This window comes from Triturus cristatus, chromosome 3_1 (genome assembly GCF_964204655.1).
Source record: "Triturus cristatus chromosome 3_1, aTriCri1.1, whole genome shotgun sequence".
Lineage (NCBI taxonomy): Eukaryota > Metazoa > Chordata > Amphibia > Caudata > Salamandridae > Triturus > Triturus cristatus.
Genome location: NC_140583.1, coordinates 963,400,098 through 963,421,416, shown reverse-complemented (window position 1 = coordinate 963,421,416; position 21,319 = coordinate 963,400,098). Strand labels below are relative to the sequence as shown.

General features: G+C 43.9%; 1 protein-coding gene across 1 annotated transcript in view; it reads left to right on the top strand.

Moving 5' to 3' along the window:
• KIF5C (kinesin family member 5C) overlaps positions 1-21,319 on the top strand; it is a 532,213-nt gene that overhangs the window by 475,820 nt on the left and 35,074 nt on the right. The window contains exon 25 of the mRNA XM_085645609.1: positions 2,393-2,510. Within this exon, the coding sequence (XP_085501735.1) occupies positions 2,393-2,502 (110 nt within the window). The 3' untranslated portion in view covers positions 2,503-2,510. The remainder of the gene's footprint in view (positions 1-2,392; positions 2,511-21,319) is intronic.

Below are 21,319 nucleotides of genomic sequence, written 5' to 3'. Positions count from 1 at the left end.
TCGCCTGAATTTATTCTGGCTTTGCAAACATTGTATATCTCCCCAATTGCCAAAATCCGTATTTCAGGAAAGGAATCAAGCTACTTTTCTATTACACGTGGCACCAGACAAGGGTGCCCCTGCTCTCCCCTTCTTTTTGCTTTATATATCGATCCTTTTTTATCTTTGATAGAAAGAGCCCAAAACATTCCTCCACTTATTGTTCATGGCGTCGAGTATAAAATATTGGCATATGCTGACGATATAGTAGTATTAACAAATAATATTACTGTTTCTCTTCCTGCATTGGAGATCTTAGCAGTACAATTCGGTCTAATCTCAGGTTATAAGCTAAACATCACCAAAACTCAAATTTTGCAATCGTCAGCTATGCCAATATCAACTGCTCTTATTTCCCCACAAGCGACATACCTAGGTATTCAGATCTCGGCTGATGTTGATCAAATTTCAGATCTGAACTATCTACCTATTATTGATCAGCTTCATAATAAATTAGAACGGCTGAACCACCTTCATCTCTCTTTATTTGGGCGCTGCAATGTTCTTAAAATGTTGGTACTTCCAAAACTTTTATATTTATTTAGATCCATCCCGTTATTAATTTCTAACTCTACTTTAATAAAAGCACAAAGAATTTATCAGAGGTTCTTATGGGCATACCGCAAGCCAAGACGAGCTGCCAAATGGACCTATCTCCCGCAAGAACGCGGGGGCTGGTCAGTTCCAAATCTTGTTTATTATTATTGGGCTGCGATGATCCAACATTTTGCTTTTCCACTATTTGGAAAGAAGGTGGAACTACCGCCTTTTTTGGCTCCTTCAATATACTCAATTTCATTAGGTGACGCTACACAAGGGATTTTAACACGCATTTTAGAACCAAGCTACTTCAAAAAAACGCGGTTCAAGGTAGCATGGGCCCTGTTCACGATCTGGCGAAAAATTTGTCGTCTCTTCTTCAATTACAAACTTAATTACTATACACCATTGAATGCTTCTGGGCTACCCCCAGTGATATTTCAAGATCCAATTACTGCTATCTGGGCCTCACAAGGCCTGACTGATATAGGCGACCTAGCTGACTCTGGTCTGCTGGCATCTTTTTCTTTTTTGAAACACAAATTTGAATTGCAATCCAATCATTTTTTCAAATACCTTCAAATTAGAAGTTTCCTCGATAAAATTTTTTCAGAAAACCCTGCACTTTTTGACAAGATTTTGATATTTGAATTACTTAAAAAGAAAGCCAAAATCGGTACATTATATCAAACTTTATTGTCTCAACTTCCAGATGATCTCTCTGATTTTAATAAAAAATGGGCGGTCAGATTTGGTGTATCCTCCATAGATTTAAAATTGCCATTGATGTTAGCCAAGACGGTTTTTGTCTCTGGTACTCTTCGTACCCAAAGTTATATGGCTATGTTTAATCTTTATTACACCCCAGCAAAACTAGTCGGATGGGGGATGGCTGCCGGAGGCAAAAGCCTATCATGTGCAAGATGTAAATTTCCATCTGCTGATTCTCTCCATATGTTTTTTGACTGCCCTGAGTTATCACTCTTTATCAACCAAATTGAAACGTTTCTCACACAGATTACTCAATCTTCAATCAAAATTTCCGCTGAAATGGCAATTACCGGTTATCAATATGCTATGGTTTCCACAAGATCAAGACATTTACATTCTTTTTTGTTTATCGCAATGGCAATGTTTAGACTTTGTATTACTTCTATCTGGATAAACCCTCAACCTCCCACCTTTTTCCACTGGCAGGCCAGGATGTTGGCATGGTTCAAATTAGAAACCGCTGTACGTAAGTTTCAGGGAAGGAGAAGAAGTTTAATTGCCTCAAAAAATTGGGCTCCATTTCAGGATTGGTTAGCAAATTAATAATGTGTTTTTGTTATATACTGTCATGTTTTCTCTTTTTGTTTATCTTTGATTTATTGTATCTGTATTTGTTTTTATGAAGCATAAATTGCCAATCCCTCCCCCACCACCGCAAAAAAAAAAAAAAAAAAAAAAAGGAAACATATTTTTAGACAACTTGTAATGTTGCATCAGCAGGAAAACCCATTTGCCCCTGATATGGCAATCTTGTAATTTGGGTCACTATGCTCCCATGTTCACATCACAGACAGACATGAAAGCAATGGCTGTGTCCCCTTTCCTCAAACAGCATCGGGTAAGAGGCATTTGATCTGACATTAAAAGCATCAGAGTTCTTAGTCATCTGGTCTTCTTTGACAAGATTGTAACATTTTGTGCAACAGTGTTGATTTTGCACGTCTTTGCTGCAATGGGTACGAGTTGATATTATGCAGTGTGTAAGTGTTTTCAGGTAACCTTTTTGTAATCTGTCTCGATTGTGTCTGATTTCCCTCCACAGCAAAGCCCATCCGCCCTGGACATTACCCAGCATCATCCCCAACAGCAATCCATTCCCTTCGAGGAGGAGGCGGTTCATCACACTCCACCTACTACCAGACCCTTAAATAAAAACAGAAGTAAGTGCTTTAAAATTCTGTACGTGGCCAAGTCCATCATCAGGCATTAGCGGCAGGAAGAGTCCACGCAGGCTGATCTGATGAAGCGATTAAACCCCAAAAACTGTCATCTTATGATATGGAAGACCCATTTTGTTCCTCAGACGTCATCTATTCAAGCACTGTTCTCACTCTGTCTAAAGAGCAGACTACAATATGGGCCATGACATGCCACAATGCACAAAACTCTATTGCATGTTCAGATTCCAGAAATATTGATATATTTAAGATATTGCTCAACTTATATATGACAAGATTCCTAATGTGTTCTCTCTGGTGGTGTCAGTTGTAAATCTCGATATTATTATTCCAATTCCCCAACCCCTGTAAATACCAGGCTATTCATTTCAAAATTATGTGATGGGGTGAAATAAATCAGAGAACAACCTTATTTTTAGCCAACGTTGTTGTAACCAGACAAAAGAGGGGGTCATTTACACAGGCAATTAGTAAGCTAGCCCAGCAGTTAGTCAGTGGTTCTGACCTCTGCTCCCCATAAAAACACCACCCCCTCAAGCCTCCCCCCCCCCTCCGACTTGTGGGGTAGTTTATACGGAAAGTGCACCCGCCGGTACCTCAGATGCACTTTCATTACTGTAGGATGCTGAGCAGGCTGTCATGTGGAAGCAGCCTGTTTGCCATTCTCTTTTGCTTTGCAGCAACAAACCCCCAAGAACATCAGTTTGTTTCTAATGAGCAGACACAAATGTCCCTGATTTAGATGTCGTTTTTTACCTCTTGAAACATATTAATTCCTGGGAAGGAATAAACAGTGGCCTTTACACTACCTTAAATGGAAGGTCACTTTGCCCTTGTTGCCTAGCAGCGGCCAGGCAGCCAGGTCGATGATTTCCTCTGCTGGTGCAGGCTGAGGATCTGCTAACGTAAACCCAGTGGTTCACCCACCACTGAAATGGGTGGGAGAACCATAGATTTGGCGCGGGAGTGCACCATCAATTTATGGTGGTGCTCACACTTCAGCAAACTCTAAATAACCCTGTAAGCTGTTAATGTATTCTTTTATTCTTATAGCTCTGGTATGTGGCCAGAGGCTGCTACAGAGCATTATTGGTTTGACTGAAGTCTAGACCGTACTGTGTGCGTCATTTCTGGTGAGTTGAAAGGGACAGGACATCTGGACAAGGGATGGTCATTTTCTTTCACTAGAGGGCCTCAGAATGATTAGAATGAATGAGGGGCCTGTCACTTGGGGAGCGTAGTGCAGGCCTCCACTAAACAAGCATAGTACAGTGTCAGGTGAATTCATTGACAGAGTTTATTCAAATATAAAATGGATGCTTACTGGTGCGTCCTGGGTTTGTAGTTTTAGCACATCTAGTTTTTAAGCTGTGTGAGATGCCAAAGGTAAAAAAAAATGTGTGTAATTTTGAAAATTGACCGATAGAAGGCTCTGATAGACTTTATTCAAATACAAAGTGGATGCTTACTGATGCGTCCTGGGATTGTAGTTTTAGCATATCTAGTTTTTAAAATGGCGGAGATGCCAAATGTAGAGTTTTTGGTGCCATATTGTGTGTAATTGCTATCTCTGTGGCCTATTAGGGCCTGTATGCATTCAAGGCAAGAATACTTTTGGAAGTAAAATCTAAACACTGCAGCCAAATCTCAGTGTCTGGTTCTGTCAAGGCACATGCACACAATTCAGTGTCACAGTCTATTCTTCGAGGGAAGGAGCATACAGAGTTCCTTCTAGGTTGTATCCCTGGACTTCAGCAACAGCGGGGGTAGAACCACATGAATCATCCCGCTTCAGTGGCCACCGCTCAACAAGGGTGACCAAGGTGATATGGTGGCAGGTGGAAAGACATGGGCCTGGAGCAGTGGTTAACATTGCCCACAGCCACTTCAGAAAGTTAGGGAGGCTGAGGGTCAGTGCACTCAAGCTGGAACTGATGTTGCTTGCAAGTGTATCGACCAGTGCTGAGACGCACAAGTCCTCATGTCGTACTTTGGCATTTGAGCACCAACCAAATGGCCCTTTCAGTTTGCAATTGTCCCAAAGCATTGGTTCAAGGTAATTGGTCAAGATGTGCTATAGTTCCCTGGCAAGCAGTTGCCATAGGAAGGTTTTCCCTCAAGTGGTGGATTGAGCACGGGATGACCTATGGCTACTCGGATACTTTTGCTGGGTCCTGGCCCCATGGCAGACCAGGGCACAGGATGCGGGCTGTGAGCAGGCTGCCCATCTTTTATGGCTAAGGAGTGCAGTTTAGCTCAACCCCATGGCCCCAGTATTTATTAGTGTTAAGGCTGACCTGCTGAACACAAAACCACCTTCCTCCTCCTCCACTTAAATAGGTTGATTTCTATCCAGACGCAAGCACTTGGTACAAAGGCATCTGCAAGGTGGTGGAAAATTAAAGGAGCAAAGGATAGGCCACTGCAATTATACAGACAGGATCTCCCAGCTGCAACTAAACCATTTGGAGCATCCTAAAACTTGAGAGCTGCATACATGCAAGGGCCCAGTCAAAGGTTGTCCCCCTTCTCAAATACCCCAGGACAACTTAATCATAGCTGAAATAATAATCAAGGAGTCCCTTCATGACACACAATATAGGGTTGAACAGGGAGAGCCGTGTGCAGTCCCGCTGCTGGGGTGCAGGGCAAAATACATTTTCACAAACTAGTCATCATGACACAGTCACCCATTTCAAAATGTTGGGTGTACTCAATTTTCCCAACAAAGACTAGTCCTCTGTTGGCTATCAATAGAAAACAAAATGTTAACTTACTCGTGACATGAATCTATTGCATACGAAAATCATACCAGGTCAGCCAAAAGGTGAAACTGAGGGGCAGGTTCACATAGACAATGCTGCGGGAACCTTAAACCCAGCAACATGTTTCAGCTTTGTAGCACCCAAAATGAAAGCTAGCAGAGTCCCAGCACTCAGACCCCTGACTGTAAGTTTTCAGTGGGGGAGAGGAAAGTCTATTGCTTGTGCCAGTGGGTGGTAATGTGACGTGCCCAGACACCTGCAATACATTATTTGTCATGACTTGTGGGATTGCTTTAATATTGTATATAACCTACTGAACGAGCTTTATGAGGCTATTACATTATTATTTTAGGTAAGTCAATAGTTATCCTTGTGTACCATTTATTTGCCATTACTCCTTCCTTCCCCTCTGACACTATCATTTGCACCTACTAAGGTAGCACCCTTTAACTGCCGTTATCACTCACACTTCTACACTTAATTCTTATCACATTCTGCACACAATGACAATCCATGCTTGTGGACCCAAAATGTCTGCACCCATGTTCAATCCTCATGTCTCATTTGCGTCGTCCTTTAAATTCTCTGATTATACCTTTCTTCATACAGATTGTCCCTAAACCTTGTAATGATACTATGATGTGCATATTTGAGTTAATTCACCAAGCGCAATCCCTTGGGAAAAGCCTATTGCCTTCCTTTCCCTTCCCATTGAAATTCTGTTGTACAGATTCAAACGGAGAATCGACAGTGGGGGCATTTCCAGACATTTAAATGTATCTCTACATGTATGCATAAATCTACACTTAAACGCAGTTGAGCTGGCCTGGGCAGATATTTAGTCCTAGTAGTCGGAGTGTTTGCCCCCAGCCCCTCACATTAGGAGGGGAGATGGGGACCACCCAAAATATGAGTGTAAAGTTGCTATTAGTATGCTAACAGACCTCTTTTAGATGTAAATAAGAAAGGTACTTCTGCCTAGCACAGGCAGAGGTCTCCACCTACACTATGTAAAAATGGAAACTGAAAGAATATCACTCAAAGAAAACACACCTATTAAGCATCATAAGCGGAAGCACATGTATGGAGCTCACTCCTTGGGATCTGTCAGCATCCAGCTCTCCTGTGAGATGATTCTGGACACCCAACATGACCTGCAGTGGTGTTGTGTGTTTGTTTTGTACATGCAATTTGTTATGCTTCATGTGTCTTTAAATGTGTGAAGACTAATATTAGATTTGAGACGAGTCGTATGTTTTTTATAATTCATTAACATGTCACATATTTATAAATTTCCAAGTATTTGCATCTGTTATGTTGATAATTTTTATAATGTAATTTGTACTAATTACTTATTTACATTAATTTAATTGTTCTATATATATATTTGCATTTTTTTATTGTATTTATATGGCCTGTGAGTGGCGTGTGACTTACTCAAAGGCGTGGCTGGGGTAGATTAGAGCCTGGTTGGGCTTTAGTGCTTTTAGTGAAGATGCTGGTGTAACTTTAAGGAATTGAAACTGACACGCTTTTGTAAATATGTTTTTATATTTGAATGCCTCACTGTGCCCCGCCTTCTTTTTTGCTTTCCTTCTCCCATTTTGTAGTAGATACTCCCCATTTTGCGGCCACTCACGCTTGCCACTCACACATTGACAGCTAAAATTTACTGTGTGCGGAGTTCTTCTATGCACTTTTGGCTACGAACTCCGCTGATGGAGTATAGGAAGGCATAGGTGTAGATGTACCCATTTACCTATGGGAATAGGGTTGCAAGACTGTCTTTTGCCCTGTCGCTCCTTTCCTCTGATCCCTAATTTCCTTTACCAACTTTCACTTTACAGTAGTTTAGAAGTGCCCGGCTGGTAAACTGCCCATCCAGTCCCTCTGCAATCTCGGAGATTAGCCCCTCTTACTCCAGCCGAGCTACAGACTCGTATAATTTATTCCCCTCACATCATCAAAGGTATATGTATTTTATTTTTTTGCCCATGTTGCCATTGTGGTGGTGATGCTCTTGCAACGTGGCATCTACACATTCTTGATGGAAAAAGCAGGGATCCAGGATAAAGACGAGAATGAGTGGCCCCAGTAAGAAGGTTGCTACCATCGCGAACTATTTCACCTCTATATTAAGTGATGCACTAATAAGACATTCAACTCTGCGTGACCAGGTGTCTAATATGGTGAGGAAAGTCTGGATCCATACAAGATTTTCTGGACAATCGCCAGGATCTCCATTCTAAATAGATGTTGCTAAAGGAATCTCATGTGAACATTTTGCCTGGATCCTATCTTCCTGGACTTACAGGGGACACCCTTGATTTAGGGGAAGGGAAAGAGGTGGTGTATCAGAGATTGATGTAAGACAGTGATTTGTTTGAGTATTTGGTGGGACATTAAAAGCATGGTACATGCTTCAGAACCCTGGCATGAGAGATGGACTTTTGTTGGTAATTGGTTGTGGTTCAAGTCGTTTTTATTACATGCGCGTAATATTGCATAGAACCTACTTGATGAATTTCCTGTTGTTCAGGGACCTTCCTTTATTTGGAACATACATATGTACAGCCGCAACATTTCTTGGGCGGCAATTGTCAAATTGATTGGTTCTCTAACATTTATGCCTCAGAGAAATGTCGAGGTACCTGCAATACGCTTGCAACACACTTTTCCAAGTTTTGTAGTTCAATAGATAGTTGTCCGATTTTCCTGCACCAAAAACATTTTTCTGTGATGGTGCGTGTGATGTCATTTTTATTAGGTGTGGGTGACACTCAGGAAGTTTCTATCCGTGGATTTCTGCGCAGTTACAAAAACTCTACGAGATTCCTTAGAGTTCCATCAATGGGTGGAAAATATGCAGCTTGCGCTGCTTGCTATGCTATTTAGTGCCAGTAGCACAAGTAGCACTGAATATCAGTATGAACTGTAACATGCGTTGTGCAAGAAAGAGCATGCAGTAATTCGAGTTGATTTATCTGCTGCTTGAGTAGAAAATCTACTTGAGCTGCAGCAAATCTACTCGAACTGCAGCCCTCTGACCATGCCTACCCATGTCAGAAAAGTGCACTTGGGGGATGCCAAATCTCACTCATGCTCTCCAGCTTGGATTTTTAGGAGCCCCGCTGGAGAAAAATTCCACCTTGTGCCAATGGGCAGAATTTGGCCAGAACTCTGTGTTAAGGAGTAATGCGGAGTGACCAAAATCCCGCCAAATCCGCAGACACAACAAAACATTCCACCCATCCCTAATTTTTATCTTTCAGGTTTGTTTTATGTGAGAACATGCTTAGTAAGTTTTCAATGTGTCAGACAGGACAATAGACAAGTGTCGAAGATGTTTGTGAGACTACAGTTTGATGTAAAATATTGATTAAAATCTTAATATTGCAATTAAAAAGTTGCAAAATCCTGATTTTCACACAAATGTAAATTTCAAATATGCACACAATAGTCGTAGGTCTCATGTTAGTACATGTATACTGTATAGTGAAAACAATGCGACTTCCCAAAGCCCTTTGAGGATGTTAGTAAGTGGGTGCTATTTTATTGGATGTGTCTTGTGAATTTGCTCTGCAGATGAATCTCTGCCAAATAGTATGTTTAGTGCACGGCTCATAGCACCTCCGAAAATCCTGCTGGTTTAATCTGGCTTAATGACCTAGCATATAAATGTAAATTCTACAATCAGATTGTGTCAGTACATGTACCAAAGAGCAGGTCTTTGACCCTGAGGTTCTTAAAAAAATAAGAAACTGTATTTAAAAATTATTCAACAACATCCAGCTTAACAACCGTGGTAACCACTGAGTGAAATTGTATTTTTCTGTTGCTGAACATCATCGAGATGTGGAGGTCACCCTAACTGACCACTGATGCCTAATGTATTATTTTACATTTGTCGGTTTGTAATGGCTTGCACCGAGGAGATAAAAACGCGTGATCTGTGAAAATTAAACTGAACTGTAATTTGTATATGCATTTATTCTTTGATGATATGACCTCTTGTATCAATATAATACACAATAATTATCTGGAAGCAGATGTATGAAGTCATTTAGCAGCGGCAAAGCCTGCGTTCGCTAAATCGCAGGATGTGTTACTGTGAAAATCACTTGTACTAAATCCATTTAGGGAATCAGAACATCTTACTGAATCACTAAATGGGTTTTGGAAATCATAATGAGTTGCTATTAGGAAAAGACGTGTTTAGGGCATTCCTTCCAAACAGCGATTCCTTCTGGTATGTATTAATGTTTTGTGATTAAACTCCAGTTGCAAAACAGTAATACTTTACCACCTCCTAAAAGGAGGTGGTAAACCATTCGCAAACATGAGAATGTTAAAAAAATATATTTCAAAGAGTAGGCAGCGGTCCTAGGGACCACTTCCTACTCTTGAAAACTGTATGTTAAATGGTTCATTTTTTATTAAACACATCCCATTTTTGCACTTAAAAAAATATATTGCTTTATTTAAAGCAATCATAGACATGGTGGTCTATGGACACCAACAGGCTACCATCCCTGTGATTGCTGCCATTCCTAATGGGCTACCTCATTAATATTCATGAGCTCAACTTGTGACCCACTAGTAATAGCTAATTTAAAGATAAAAGTTCCATGCATTAGGAATAGTAATTTCCTAATTGTGATTTGGATAAATTCGCAAATTGGAAATCGCTGTCCCCATTGATAAGTAAATCTAGTCCATAGTTGTGCAAAGAACTGTCACCTAAAGTAAAAATATGTGAAAGATGTTCTCTCTTTGCCCGTTAGATGGCAGCATTGTTTTCGTTATAATTTACTTCCTACCGTCACGCTCCAGAGTGTGTGGTAATTGAGGTGGGAGAGGAGTGCGGCAGTAGGCACTGAGGCATTGCCAGCACTGGACTTTAAATAATTAGCTTCATCTGGTATGCGGTCATGTTAGAAAACTCTAACCTAATACTTTGCTCTTAATATCTCAACTCGTCTTCAAAGCCCACTACATAGCCTTCCCAGACTCAGTTTAGGTTAGTTGCTTAGGCAAATCATGGATGTCAATTCACCAAAACGCTAGGGGTAGCGGGAGTGACATCTGTCAACTCTATGGACTGTACATGGAAACCACTTGTAAAAAAATAAAACCTCTGGATTAAGAATTGCACTAAATGAAATAGAGTGGAAAGGCCCAGGTTTCTCACAGCCACTCTAGCGGTGGAGATGAAGCACTCTGCCTCAGTCATTAGGCGCACTATCCTGTGGGCACAGATAAGTACAAAATCAGCGACCGAGGTAGTAAAGAGTCTGAATACCGTAGGGGAGGGTGTGGCACAGCAGTCATGACTAGAGCTATTGAAGATCCAGATAGTGCACCCTGTTTCTTTGTCCCCATGCTTGAGCCTTCTTTGGAACAGACCATCTCCCTATAATCTGTTCCGCTTTGTAATCAGTCGGCAGTTCAGATTTAACCTCTTCTGTGCCCATGACGAGATAGTCTCGTCATGGAGCACGGTCGCGCTGTGCCCATGACGAGACTATCTCGTCATGAACCCCACCCACTAATGCAACGCCCGGCACAGGAGGGGGAAAGGGCGTGGCACTGAAGGGGTTAAACGGCGCAACGATTGCAAGGGCTTCTGAAGATTTTCCATATAAAACAGTTTTATCAAGAGAGATACAACCCTCCCACTGTTACTCAGATGAACCGCCTTCCGTATCCAATGCTTAGTGTGTTGTTGTCATCCTCATGGTAAAGGAATCACCCTGTGGCTCTTCAGAACAGAGAAGGCCTCACCTGACCTATTCGGTGTGGCACACAACTAAAGGACACTGGAACAGTGGCGGCTGGTGACATTTGATAGTGGTGAGGCTGGGCTTGGCTGAAGGGTCAGGGGTGGCACGTTAAGGGGTCATGATATTTTTTGGTAGGCCGATCGCCATTTCCCAGGAAAACACAATGTACATGCACAGTTTGCCGTACACAAACTATACACAACCTATATAATATACAAGCAATGAGTCAAAATAAAACATTAAGAATATGCATACATTATTGCACACACGAAACTAAGCAGAAGTTTGCCAGAAGTTCACATGCACATCCATGATATCATCAAAGTACCCTCATATTTGAAGCAAAGACTCCTTTTTTTTGGTGAAAATAAGATGATCTCAGACAAGAAATCTCCCTCTGCCTTTGGAAGATATAACAGACCCGTGGGGGAACCAGAAGGATGCCCTACTAAAGTCCACACACCAGTTACCCATCAGTCGAGGCACACATAGACAAAAGTTTGGCCAATAATTTCCACTGTGCATTAATGTATGTTCAAAGTCCACAATATACTCCACAGTTTTCTTTTAATTTTATTCTTTATTGTTCCTTCTTGTCATGCCCACGTATATGTACAAAAACAGCCGCCACGTGTTTCGTCCATCAGGACTTTTTCAAGGCTACTACGTATTCAGATGGAAGTTAAGAACCTCCCTAGTCAATTGCTCAGTTTATAAACAAACTTAGTCCTTTGCAAATTTGTATAGATCATCTTTTTGTAGCCCAAGTAATCGTATTTACCGGTTTCACATTAATCCATAAAAACCGAATCCATCAGGTCATAGTACACCTACTGCGAATTCAATTCATGAACATCCTTAGTCGATAGCCCATGTATAGAAAACTATGTCCTTTAAAACTCTATCGTCTTGTCCGAGCTCAGTGGTCGAGACGCCAAAACCGGTTTTTTGAACAGGTGTATCACGACTTGTTGGCCACTCTATATATGGATAGGCTCTAAACTGGTCTATTCGATACTTTGCCCGATTAAGTAAAGATTGATACAGAGTTTTAAAGGACATGGTTTTCTATACATGGGCTATCGACTAAGGATGTTCATGACTTCCAATTGAATTCGCAGTAGGTGTACTATGACCTGATGGCTTCGGTTTTTATATATATATATATATATATATTGAATAACACTTTAAGACTACAGGCTAGCTAAAATTCCTATCTGTATGGGCACAGCTGAGATCTTCTCAGAAAACCAGCAATTACAATACCAACAGTCTTCACAATTTCCAGCAAAGAGGCCGTGTATTGAATGGGCATGGAGCCTTGACCACGAAGTTTTGGTGGTGGATTGAAAAGCTGGAATTGGTAGCTAGTGTAATATGTTGGCGCTGTTGGGTATTACGAACCCCTACTGATGCTTAGAACTTCAGACCCCTAAGGCTCCTAATTCCGCATTTTTTAGCCCTCTGTGAAGCCACGCAGGGACCATGGTGCGTAAGTTCAAAGGGCACAATACACAGTAAAATAACATCACAGCAGTCTCCATATATGTGGCTAATGTTTCCAATCCCTATATGCTGTCCCCAGCCTCCCTTAACTCCTTGCGGATTTCTTAGAGAGTGCAATTTGAATTCACGCAGAAACTGCAAAAGTGAGGACAGCTTTATACAAGTCTACCTTATAGGACATTCCCAGACAAGTGCATTCTCCTCATTTTGGTGCCAGTGACCTCTCTAGGAGACTCTTGGTGACAGCCAGGGTTCCCCCCCCCCCCCACACACACTGCCGGTAATTATGCTAATTTAAATGCTGTTTGAAAGCCTTTTTTACACAATAGTTGTTTGAGCAGCTTTCCAGGAGTCATACTGCGTACCGTTTATTTTATCTTTATTCTCATTCTTTGAGCTTCCCAATATCCAATTTATGTTGTGGGCCTCACTGACGTTATTTTTTTTGTTAAATTCGACAAACGCCCAACGTCTTTAAAAAGTCCACACAGACAGTCCAATAGAAATAGCCTCTGTCTTGAAAAAACCCTTCAGACAGTATGAAGGAGCGAAATAACAGCCAAGGAACGAAACAGGAGTTAATTTTAACGGGCCTCACGCCACGTTTATTACTACAAACTGAATTGACCGGGCCCAGATTATTATTATTTTTTTTTAACACGCACATCCCCTAGCAGCCCACTCACAGGGTTGAAGGCTGCAGGGCACCGTCTGGACTCGAGGGAAGCTTCAAGTTAGGCAATGCTGCCTCCTTTGCACAGACACACGCACTTGCAAGTGTGCTCCATCTGCGCCATGAGTCTGCTGGCCGAAATTACATCCTGCATTAACTGCTGGCAGGAAGAAGGCACCTCGAGACCCCTCAGTGTGTATTCAAAAACCTGATGACAAACTGCGCAGACTCGATTTCCTGTCTTCCTGCTCCCACCCTTTCCCAACTTGTTCTGTGACGAGTTGGGAAAGGGTGGAGTGACCATCCTCTCCACTCCCTGACTGACGTGAAGCCCCTGGTACTACAGGGCTTCAGCCTGAAGCGCCCAGGGTTAACTACCCAGACGTCATTAGGGGGTGGAAACTGGTCCTCGAGGCTGTGTCTTTGCCGAGTTGATGACCTCACAGGCCTCAGGGCTGTGAGATCTCAGCCCGGAAAATACTCTTGACTTTGGGCCCACCCAGGGGCACGAAGTTTATGGACAGCATCACTGCGACAAACAGAGTGAGTGGCAGTGTGCATCAGCCCCCTAGCACGGTAATTTAAGCGTGTTACCTATTTTTAAAGAAGCAGTTTTAATATTGCATTTATTTTGAGCCTGAAAGTAAAGGGACCGCCCCTGCACTGGAATAAGTGTGAGACGATGGCAGCTGTGTGCTGGGCCGTCTAGCAGAGCCATGGTTCCCAGCATGAGAAGAGGCTGCATGCTGTAGAAAAGAGAACAAGTCTGGGGCAGTGGCGGCTCCTCCGCTAAGGCAGAGGAGCTTCGCCCCACTGAACAAAAGGAAAAATAAAATAATAACTATTGTTATTAGCATTTTGTTTTTCCTATATACTTCAGTGGCTCTCGGGCGGGCTAGGGCTGGTGATTTTCACTCCTGAAGAGCGCACGACTGCTTGGCCGGCCCTCTTGCATTACACAGCATGGTGAGGAACAATCAAACCCTCCTAACCCCATCTGAGCACCTATCCATGGCGCTCAGACCAATTGCAATGCTGCATTGCAGCATTGCGATTGGCTATGGGGAGGCTTCCTGCTGATGACTGAGAGTGCAGGAAGATGTCGAAGGGACGGAGGACAAAGGAGAGGTGGCGGCCTTTTCAGGTAAAAAAAAAAATCTTATTTTTTGAACTAGGGGTACCCCTACAAATATTCTGCATGACCAGTCACTGCCAATGGCTGATGATGTGCCACACCCTGAAGTGCTTACTAATTCAGCAGCATGAGAAAAGGCACTGCGAGATGTACCCTGAACACCATTCTGATCCTATTCATGTACAAGTTCACCCACTGAAAACACACATGCATTGGAAACAGCTAACAGACAGGAACGCATCTCTTTTGCCCTCATTTTGACATCAGCTGGTATGTGGGTCTTCCCTGCAAGCCTCAGAAGCACATTCTAGGCATAGGGCTAAACACTACAACAGTCCCTACACTTGTGACCAGAGGACCAGGTCACAAACATGACCTGTCCAATGTGGCACACAATGCGGAGTAAGTGCCAGACTGCCAGCCACTTGAGTGATCCCTCCCTTTTTTTGCAGCCACAGTGATAAAACTGTTATCCACACATGTTGTCAAGAGGATTGGCACTGCCACTAACCTTATCTCTCTGTAACATGATCACTCCTTCGATGTAATACATTGAATTACAACCACTAATGAACAGCTCTCTGTATTTAATTGGTATTAAATCGGGGTTCTTTGTTGTTGCTTAATTTAGTATGTGAACATGTGATTTTAGCATTGAATATGCACTCCTACAACTGATTACCGAATTGCAAAAAAGGTTGTCAACTTTTAATGCTCAACGTGACACCCACAGACCAAAGCTGTTTCATTGTATTTTTTTGTAGCTCCTCTGGGAGAACATAACAAGCAGAGAAAGACTCACTAGAGTTTCCATTCAGCTCACAACATGCACACATTGCATCCTTCCTTGTAAGTTACTCTTACTTTATATAAGGAGTTAAGTCACTCCCACCTAAAAGACCAACTGTTTCCCCTTCCAGCCTGGATCATATTCAAGATGAGCTGGATCACTTGTAAAGCCCTGTACAACAAAACCACAGCTTACCTGGCAAACAAAAGTAGCCTCACCTGGAAGACACCACCAGACCAGGAGTCTGGATTTCACCAAACTGGACACAAAACATTGCAAGAAGTAAAAAACACAGAAAGCAAGCCTTCTCTGATGACGATCTCAGGATTTCGAACAACGCCCCTATCAACATCAGATTAGCAGTAACTCTTCAGAAGAAAGCGGAAGCCAAATTTCTTCATAAAATACTACCTTTGACCCCACTGTCTACCCTTGGCCTCACTGTCTACCCTTGACCTTCCCAGAATAATTCTATTCTCCTGGATGTTAAGGCTCCTGTTCATCACTCAGTTGCTCTCGAGCTAGGTTCCCGCTGTACAAATACCAACACATACATACATATATACATACATACATACAACCAAACATACTTGAGGTAGGAGCACATTTCCAGTCTTTATGGTAGATGACCACACAGGATCACTAGGGGCTTGTCCTGAGAATATGAAGAAGTGGGAGTCTGGGTTATATATGAGGATTGTAAACTTTATGTTCAAGCTAGGTTAGTGGGGCAAAATCATTTTTGGGAATGAGAGTAAAACAAAACCCTTTTGACAGCTGATATCTCCAGAGTCTCCTGAGAGGGAGATCTGGAGACCCATGCGATTTTTTTTTTTTTTTGTCACTTGCTGCAGTGCTCTCTGTTCGGCAATAGTTTGGGTGTGGAATTGGCTATTGCAGCCTTGCCATGACAAAACACTTTAACCTCTTGCGTGCCCCGCTCTTTCCCCGCCCTGTGCCGGGCTTTCTATTAGCGGGCGGAGTTCATGACGAGATGGTCTCGTCATGGGCACAGCGCAACCGCGGCCCATGACGAGACCATCTCGTCATGGGCACTGAAGGGGTTAAATACCACGGGCTACCTTGGTTTATTTTAATGGCTCTCAATTTTTCAAACTCACATGGGTGAAAGGCAGAGTAGGTCCTGTTGGGATTCAAACTTCTGATGTCCAGTCCACATCACCGAGCTCTGTTGTCAGTAAAGAGAGCCATTAATCAACATTGTTCTGAACAATAGCTCATGCCTTCCTTAGATCCTTGCTTATGGGCTATTGCAACCATAGGCCATATCATTGAACTTTTCGTGATAAGGCTGCCGCACTCCTCTTTCTTATTTCCCATTTGCGATGCAAGTCATTCGAACCAAGATCACCACTCTGTAAAGGAACACAGCACTAAGAAAAACACATAATCATATAGCGATGCTCTGTGTTCATCGACATCCCATTACCTTTTCATTTATATAACCATGGGGAATGATAGGGGCCTCTATTTGCGCTTTCATCTGTTCCTTAAATTCTCACCAGTTTTGCAGCCAATGTAGAACCCTTTCTTCACCTTCGGGTGATATGAGTCTGATCATTGTCATCATCTCAGAGGCAAAACGTAACAATCCTAAAGGGCGCATCCAGTTGCTTATGGGTACTTTCACGGAAGTCGTGAGGAATGCGAACACAAAAAGTGCCCCAAATATTCTAAACTACAAAAGGTTGTTCGTTTCCGTGATGATGATAGGTATTAGGTTCCGCATTTTACGCACGGGAAGAGAGTCTAGCTCATGACCAGATAGATCTCTTTTGGATCATAGAATGGTAAGCAGAAAGTTACTGCTCACTTGTAAATTGCACACTACTTTGTAGTATTTAAATGTGTTTTTAGGAGCCTGACCGTACCATGTCTTGTGGACAATTATCAGTGATAGCCTGTCTAACCTAGGGAGTCTTGTAGCTGAATTCTGCAAGTCCTAGAGTTTTTGAATATTTCTTCTCAAGGTGCTGACCACAACAATTACTGTGATGATGGCCCTAGCATTGGTTACTCGGCGTGAAAAGGACAGATTATGTGCATTTCCCTTAACTAATATTTGCATGTAGCAATAATCTGGTTAATTTGTCAGTGCACGAAAATGTTGGTATCGGAGAGACACATATTTTCCTCCAACATGCTGGAGTAACCAATACGACTGTTTTTGTAGAACTGTCTGATTTGCCTTCGTTTACTGGGGTATGATAACAGGAGAGCTAGATTTGGGAAATATTTAGCATTAGGCATTTCTAATTCATGAATACATTTTGGAGAAGATAAATATTATGACTGGCAGGGAGATCACTGAAGGAGGTAAGAAGAAGAAAACATCCCGGCCACTCTGGTCACTGCTCTCTGGTTGAGCTCTAGATGACCACCAAGGAAATTCATAATAACACACTTAGAATCAGTTAACATCCTAATGGAATACAGAAAGTACATTTAAATTGGTGTGCTAAGCTCCAGTTAATAAAACAGCTCCTCAATGGCCGAGACTTATCAATCTACCCCGGGCCCTGGATTTGGTGTGCCATTGCTGGAATATGTGCTGTTTGTTCAAACATCTTTTAAGGCTCTTACAGCCTTTGGTATCCTGGGCAGTATTTGTGGACAATCTGTGTTTAAAATTGATTATGCTGCTCTTTCCCATAGATTTGTTGTTACCTTTGCATATTTGCAGCAGGATCGTGCAAGTCATCACATCTGCTAAATCTCTCAGTTGATTTATTAATGGCTTTGAAAGCACTTCCTTTGTTTGGGTCCAAAACAATGATTTGGTGAATTGATGGCCAATTTCAAGGCACACTTGAAGATCAGATGAAGTCTAGACCTTCTCCAAGACTAAGATGCAGATCTGAGGCCTGGTTCCCAAGGAGTATGCTGTAAGTAGACGTGCCTTACTCCTGTAGTTTACTACTAAATACTAGGACTCGGATTAGCTCTGCCTCTGTGAAGAAATTCAGCAATCAGACCGGATGACTCAAATATTAAATCAAAGCATCTTCTTTTTCAATCAGGCCACTTGTCGTTTCAATAGGTTAAGCAATATCAGGGCTTAGCCTATACAATAGAAATCCCCAACTGTAGAAGTTAGATTGAACTGTAATCCCTTTTATCAGCGATTATATAGCTTCCTTTACTGAGATGAAGTAAACTACCTTCTGATGGATACATCTGCCAGTGGATTCCTCACCTTGTGAATATCCCCTGCGCCAGCATTCCACGGAACTTTTCTTTCCCAGCACTCCACGTCGACGTGGGCGACGTCACAATGCATCGGCTCCGCACGCAACTCCGTACGACGTCATCGGAGCCATAAGAAGCCCACGTCGGCGTGATGACGTCCGTTCCCTTTTTTCCGCGCCGTCGACGCGCAACGTTTTTTCTCCAGTGCTCTCTAGCTACTTTGTAGTTTAGCTGTGTTACTGTGTTAAATTCAGTATGTCCTCGATGAGGAAGTCGGGCTTTAAGCCCTGTAGGGAATGCGGAGGCCTGATGTCCATGACGGATCCGCATCAGGACACGATATGGAAGAATGCGGGTGCTGTCGGAGCATGAATCCTAAAGCGCTGAAGGAGAGGAAGACTAAGCTCTTCATGAAGAAGATAGGTGAGGAGAAGAGAGGGAGAAAAAAGGAGAAGTCGAGGCGGGAGTCATCGACTTCGAGGTCGTCAAAGTCGAAGAAACACCACAAGAAGAGGAAGCATTCTTCTTGGCGTCGGTCCTCGAAGTCCAGGAAGTCGAGGTCGGCTTCGCCCCGTCGACGTCGGAGCAAGGACTTGCCACCTTCTCCTTCTCCTTCTAAGACTCCCTCGCCAAAGCGGGCTCCAGCTCGTTCCCCGATGCCGTCACCGGCTCCGTCTAAGGCTTCGACTCCGGGTCAAGTGGAGTCTGATGTCCCTTTGGATGAGCAAGATCAGGAGGAGGCTGCTCCGGTGCCGGATGACTCTGCGGCTCTGGTGGATGATTCTGCGGAGCCGACGCCGGTGACTCCACAAGGGGATACAGGGGCGGTCCCTTATCCCCAATTCCCGGCTCCAGGTACAGATTCCTCAAGCTTTCTGAATGCCATGTATGGTATTTTTAATAGGGCGGCCTCGCCATCCGGAGCATCAACTGGTCCCGTGGGTCCGATGGCGTTTACGCTAGGGGTGCCGTAGCATTACGCTCAGGCCTCCTTTCTGCCCTTTATGCTGATGGCGCCTTCTTGGCAGTTTCCGGCGCCGGCTGGGGATCCGACTCGACCTCGGATGGACCGTCAGTCTTCGGAGCCTTCCTTCGACGCCGAGGCCGACTCCATTGGCGCCGCGTCCGGCGCCGCCGACTCCACCTATGGCGCCTCCGACTCCACCTATGGCGCCTCCGACTCCGGTACCTCTGGCTCCACCGACGCCGCGTACGACGACGACGCCGGCTCCCCGGATCCGGTCGAGACGGGAGGCCCAAAGGGTATTGGAGGAAGGGAGATATCGAACAGAGGTGGAAGAAGGTGAAGTCGACTCTTCTTCGGATGAGTTTGAAGGAATAGAAGAAGCAAGTTGTTTGGATACCACTCCAGAGTGGGAGCATACTTCTGCAAGGTCTCCTCCACAGGAATTGGCACCCTACCATGTGGTGATTAAGAAGGCCGCAGAGTTGTTAGATCTGCAGCTACCCTCTGTGGAGTACAAGTCTAACCTGCTTATGGAGGTGTTGCACTCCCCGACCTCGGCTTCAGAGCCTTTGTTGCCTTTCAATGAGGCCATATTGGAACCAGTGTTGGAGGTGTGGAGGAAACCTCTTTCGGCTCCTGCGGTTTGCAGACAGGTGGCAAGAAGGTACAGAGTTGCACCAGGAGATCCGGATTTTTTGTCTACGCATCGATCTCCGGAAAGCCTAGTTGTGCAGGCTTCATGCTCTAAACATGCTTCGGGTGCTTTCCCTCAGTCTCCGGCTGATAGGGAATCAAAGAAAGTTTATCAGGCGGCCAAGAAGACCTTCTCCTCAGGAAGTATGGCGCTGAAATCATCTAATGCCACATGCTTGCTGTGGAGTTATGTTCACGCCTTGATGGACTCTATCAAATCTTTGGCCCCTAAGTTGCCTGAGAGGGATAAGTCGTCCTTCTTGGAGGTTGTTGCGGACACTCAGGCGGCTGCCAGGCAGGTGATCCAGTCTGGGCTGGATACGGCGGACTCGGTGGCGAGAATTATGGGGTCGTCTATAGCCGCAAGGAGGCAGGCTTGGCTCCGTTCTTCTGGATTCTCAGCAGATGTTCAGGCCACGTTGGTTGATCTGCCATTTGACGGACAGAAACTGTTTGGGGAGAAAGCAGACTCTGCCCTTCAACGATTTAAGGACAGCAGATTGGCGGCAAAGTCCTTGGGTCTGCAGGCTCCTGCTAGGGGTACAGCTTTTCGAAAGTCTAGGGGATTCGGAAGATCATCCTTTCGCTCCTTCCGACAGCCACAACAGCAGCAGCAACAACAGCAGCAGAATCCCCTCTATAGCTCCTATAGAGGGAAGCAAAGGGGTCGGAGAGGTTCTGGTCGCAACCCCTCTTCTTCCTCCTCCTCCTCCTCTGCTCCAAATGAGGCTTCAGGGAAGCAGCCCTAGATCCCCCATCCCGGATCATGTAAGACCTGTGGGGGGTCGGGTGTCCTACTTTCTACGGGGTTGGAAATCTGTTACAACTGACCTTTGGGTTTTGAACCTCGTAGAGACTGGGTACGCCCTTCCCTTTCGGGAGGTTCCTCCCCCTTACCCTCCTTGCCAAGGTTATTGCTCGGAAGACCATCTGCTTCTCCTGCAGAGAAAAGTTCTAGCCTTGCTTCAGAAGGGTGCAATAGAGGTGGTTCCGGAGCAGGAAAGGGGTCAGGGATGCAACTCCCGGTATTTTCTGATTCCCAAAAAGGACGGCAGATTGCGTCCGATTCTGGACCTCAGAATCTTGAATTTTTACGAGACAGGAGAAATTCAAGATGCTGACCCTTGCGCAGGTTCTTCAAGCGTTGCAGCAAGGAGACTGGATGGTGTCGCTCGACTTACAGGACGCGTACTTCCATGTCCCAATCCTGAAGTCGCACAGGAAGTTTCTCCGTTTTACGGTTGGGTCGCAACACTACCAGTTTGCGGT